The sequence below is a fragment of the Asparagus officinalis genome, chromosome 6 (genome assembly GCF_001876935.1).
Source record: "Asparagus officinalis chromosome 6, Aspof.V1, whole genome shotgun sequence".
In the NCBI taxonomy this organism is placed as follows: Eukaryota; Viridiplantae; Streptophyta; class Magnoliopsida; order Asparagales; family Asparagaceae; genus Asparagus; species Asparagus officinalis.
The window spans coordinates 6,519,927-6,524,295 of record NC_033799.1 but is presented as its reverse complement, the minus strand read 5'-3'; the positions used below and the strand labels follow the sequence as shown (position 1 = coordinate 6,524,295).

Below are 4,369 nucleotides of genomic sequence, written 5' to 3'. Positions count from 1 at the left end.
AAAAAAAAAATTCATCTTCTCCTCTCCCTTCGACAACAGACCCAACCCCAAATTCATCTTCACCTCAAACAACTCATTCCCTTCGACATCATCTCCGCTGAAATCGCCGCCATCAAGAATCATCTCCGCCATCATCCATCAAATTCGTCGACATCATCTCCGCCATCATCTCCGCCATCCGCCATCATCTCCGCCATCATCTCCGCCATCATCCATCATCTCCGCCTTCAGTCTCCGATCCCACCCCGAAGTCTCCGATCCCACCGTCGATTTCAATTTTTGGAGGGGGGTTTTTGTAAATAAGCTCCCAGTTGGGAGCTCCCAAGCGCTCCACAAATTTGTGGAGCGCTTGGGAGCTCCGAAGCTGGAGGCCGCCACGTCAGCTCTTGGGAGGTCCTTGGGAGCGCTTCGGAGGCTGTTGGAGGGGGTGAAATCGGAGACTGAGGCCACGTCGGAGCTGAGAGCGGAGCTTGGGAGCTTGCTGCCCATGCTCTTACTAAACACAAGGTGATTCTCAATATGAAACTTCAATATACCGGGTGAACTTGCTGCATATAGAAAATTATGCTCTACTTTAAGCTAGCAGGGACGCCGTTCACTTGTACATCTATATAGATTTGACGGTTAACAAAACGCTTGCAGTGCTTTACAGCGCAGCTGATACCTCTCAATTCAGGTCGATTTGCGTACAAAAAAATTCGATCCAGACTCGTGTCGCGTTGAACGTTGAAAGCAAAGAAAACATGAATGGAGAAAACAGGGAACTACAAACTTTTTAATCTCAACTTGTATACATCACAAAGGAAACTTAAGCTCAGCAGCACTTGTTCCGAACATTTGTACCCCACAAAACCCTGAAGAGGACACGATAACAAAACAACCAACGCCTCGTAATCTCAATGAAAGTATTGCAAAAGTGAGTAAACAAGATAGCACCGGTTTCATCCGCTCTGGGTCAAGTATTTGAGAAAAGGCTCAGCCTTGGGAGCAAGACCTATGATCTCATCAAATGTGGCTAATTCAAAGTCCTCAAATTGAAATGCTGGTGCACAAGTACAACCAACCAAAGAGTAGTGGAGCTCGGCTTCCCTTTTGGGGGCTCTGGTAAGAACACTGCCATCGGTGGAAAACGATGTGATATCCAAAGTAGGGAAGGAGCCGAACCATACGTTTGGAGGAACAGTGTACTGAGGCCGCTGCCCAGCATCAAAATCCATGCCGAGGGCCGTTAGTTCAATGTGACCATCGTCGTGGAGCTCAAAAACCTGGTTAAGTTACAGGGTCAGTGGAAACGACAACATAAGCGCGTATAAAGGAAGGTTTTTGTTTGGGGGCAAATCCTGCAAGCTTCAACGCACTTCTCGCGGTTTTGCACCATACTAGATCAACTTTTTTTACTTCGAGAAAACTAAAATGAACTTTTTTCAGTAAATTACAATGTCTAAAGGAAATGGTTGTGTGTTCACACGTAACACATTTTGGACTATTTTGCACTCGCGTACTTTATAAATCTTCTATATTACCCTCTTTCTCTTTCTTTTTGTAGATTTTTAAGGGCAGCATAGACTCTTATGCAAGATTTTAACATCATCAGCAATACTTTTCAATAGGTCATGGTATTCTATGCGGTTACAAAAGTCGATGGTAGTTTTCTAGTAAAAGAAATTTGTGTTAGTGTTATTCAAAGCCCCAAGAATTCATGACAGTTTAGTGAAATTTACCCTGTTTTCTTACCGTGAGGGGTTCTCCCGAGTAAAAATGCCAGGTTTCAGCGCATGGGATGCGATGTAGGCGAGAGACGCATCCCGATGGAAGCAAGAAGTAAATGGATGTGCTTACAGGCCGATCTACCTTGTCTGTATATAAAAGATATTTGGTCAGAATTCTGTAATGTGCACAAATTAAAATTTGAAGGTCTACCATCAACTAGAGAATCAAACACGAAAATAAGGGATAAATTTTCAAAAACAACCCTTTTGGTTTTTTATTTGTAAAAAACGACATATTTCAGTTTTATTTGCAAAAATCGACCTGGTTTCAGTCGGTTTTTGAAAAAAAGTTTCCGAAACTTCACGGGAGTTCAACTCCCGTGAAGTTTCATAGTTCAAAAAAAAATTTGAACTGTGAAACTTCACGGGAGTTGAACTCCCGTGAAGTTTAGCAGCTTAATTAAAAGCTGCTAAACTTCACGGGAGTTTAACTCCCGTGAAGTTTCGGAAACTTTTTTTCAAAAACCGACCTGGTTTCAGCGCTGAGGCTGAAACCAGGTCGGTTTTTACAAATATTTTGAAAATGGGTTGTTTTTTACAAATAAAAAATAAAAAAGGTTGGTTTTGAAAATTTGTCCCGAAAATAAGAGGAAAATAAAACGGGAAGAGAAAGATGTGATGTTGTGTAGTAAGTGTTAGTGAATATTCACAAGATTGATAAACTCTACTTCAGCAATATTTGGTGCCTGAGAGTTTGCAACAAACAGAGAATACGAGAAAGAACTAGTAGAGTTTCCATAATGGAAGAAGGAGAGAGAACTTTGTATGAAAACCTCCAATTTATAATCTTTTCTCCATCCAATACATATCTCTTATCTGCCCATGATCACACTGTCCCTAATTCTTCATAATTCTTCCAATGCAAGACCATACACTATATCAACACAAACCTCCAATCCAAGGAAATTAAAAATATATATTTAAAAAAAAAAGGATGATCGATACCCAGAAAGATAAACCCAAACCAAACAAAAAGTCAGAAGAAAATAACAAATTAAATCACCAGAGCCAGCAAGAAGAAAAATAACCCGTGCAGGAACAAAACTAACCACCAATGAATAGCTATTAATGAGTACGTTGATCAAACCCGTTCATGGTGCAGCCACCTTAGAACCAAACTAATTAAAACGCCCAAATTTGGTTAAACCCGTTATTTTTTTTAAGGGGCTGTTTGGTTCGTTATTATAAGGGGTGGAAAACTCAGAAAACCCCTCCACGTCAGATTTTTAGCCCTCCACGTCAGTTTTTTTGTTTCCGTACATTTCTTTGTGCCGCTTTGATTCGCTCGGATGGAAGAGGGAAAACTCTGCTGAAATCGCCGCCAACTAAGATTTTTTTCTCTCTCCGATTTTCTTCCCCAACCAAGTAAAATTGATGAAAACTCTGCCACGTCAGATTTTTTTCCTTCTCTGCTTTGTGTCGCCTCGGAAACTTGGTCCCGACAGTGGACCGATCGATTTCGAAATCTCTTTACGAAGTCGTTAACTAACTCCGACTTACGTTGCTTCTCAGCGAGGAGAGTGGCCATTGACACTTCCGTGTCGTCGTCGAAGAAGTGGGCGAGGAAGAGCTTTACAAAAGTTTTCCTTTTTTTTCTATGCGAACCAAACATAAGAAAAATAAATACATTGGTTTCCCACCATTTTTTATGTGCGAACCAAAGCAAAACAATCTATTTCTTAGAAAAGTTTGGAAAACTCAAAACTTGTGTTTCTTTACATGGAATTGCATTTCTCTATATCAAGGAAACGAACCAAACAGCCCCTAAAGAAAATTAAAGGAGAAAAAAAAGCAATTAATATGTAGCGGGTTGTTAATTAATTAGTTTGCTTACATTGAGCAGGCAGTTGAGATTTGGAGAGAGTAATCGAGGAGTCTCGAAAAGTCTCGGAGTAGTAGCCACCCTCAGGGTGAGGCTTCAGATCCAACAGGGCTGCAACCTCTGAGGCTTTCTTCATTGAAGCCATAGAGACCTTAGAGAGAGAGAGAGAGCGATTGTAGAGAGAGAAACTATCAGCCAGGTTTTTTATAGATCGAGTCAAATCTCAATCTGTATTTATAAGAATAAGACGGACAAATTTTCAAAACGGACATGTTTTGAATTTTATTCAAAAAACAGATCTATTTTAAACTTAATTTTAAAAACAGCCCCAGTTGACTGAAATTAGATAGGTTTTTAAAGAAAAAAAGGTTCTCAAACTTCAAGAGAGCTGAAGTGCCGTGAAGTTTTTTATATAACAAAACTTCACGGGACTTTAACTCTCGTGAAGTTTGAGAATTTTTTTTTTAAAAAACGACCCAGTTTCTGCTCAACTGGATCGTTTTTTAAAATTAAGTTTAAAATAGATTTTTTTTTAGAAATTTTTTGGCAAACTGGTTAGTTTTGAAAATTTGTCTTTATAAGATCCTGGAGCTTTGAATCTCCTGTGATGGGTTGACGTGTCCCTATCAGGCTTATGGGGGCCCTACGTGTCGACGGACTCACCTATGGACCGCCTTTTGTGACTTGGGAGATGGTGGGGTCCGTATCGGGGGTTTTGGGTGTCGGGGTGGGTTCGTTTGATTTCAAGGGGTGGACGAAGAGGAGCGCGGGGTTTTTT

The 4,369-nt window shown here is 40.6% G+C and overlaps 1 protein-coding gene across 1 annotated transcript; it reads right to left on the bottom strand.

Moving 5' to 3' along the window:
* On the bottom strand, window positions 749-3,778 carry LOC109845015. The gene is made up of 3 exons (XM_020414197.1): window positions 3,604-3,778; window positions 1,735-1,856; window positions 749-1,265 (listed from the first exon to the last, which is right to left on the bottom strand). Exons 1-3 carry the CDS (start codon window positions 3,734-3,736, stop codon window positions 942-944), a joined length of 579 nt encoding a protein of 192 aa, XP_020269786.1. The 5' UTR covers window positions 3,737-3,778; the 3' UTR covers window positions 749-941.

Bases quoted from the DNA above. Each gene is read 5' to 3' on its own strand.
- LOC109845015 (XM_020414197.1), bottom strand. From the start codon at position 3,736: ATGGCTTCAATGAAGAAAGCCTCAGAGGTTGCAGCCCTGTTGGATCTG. The intron at 1,857-3,603 runs GTAAGCAAACTA...TTTTATATACAG, and splicing joins ATCTCAACTGCCTGCTCAAT to ACAAGGTAGATCGGCCTGTA. The intron at 1,266-1,734 runs GTAAGAAAACAG...TAACTTAACCAG, and splicing joins ACTCGGGAGAACCCCTCACG to GTTTTTGAGCTCCACGACGA.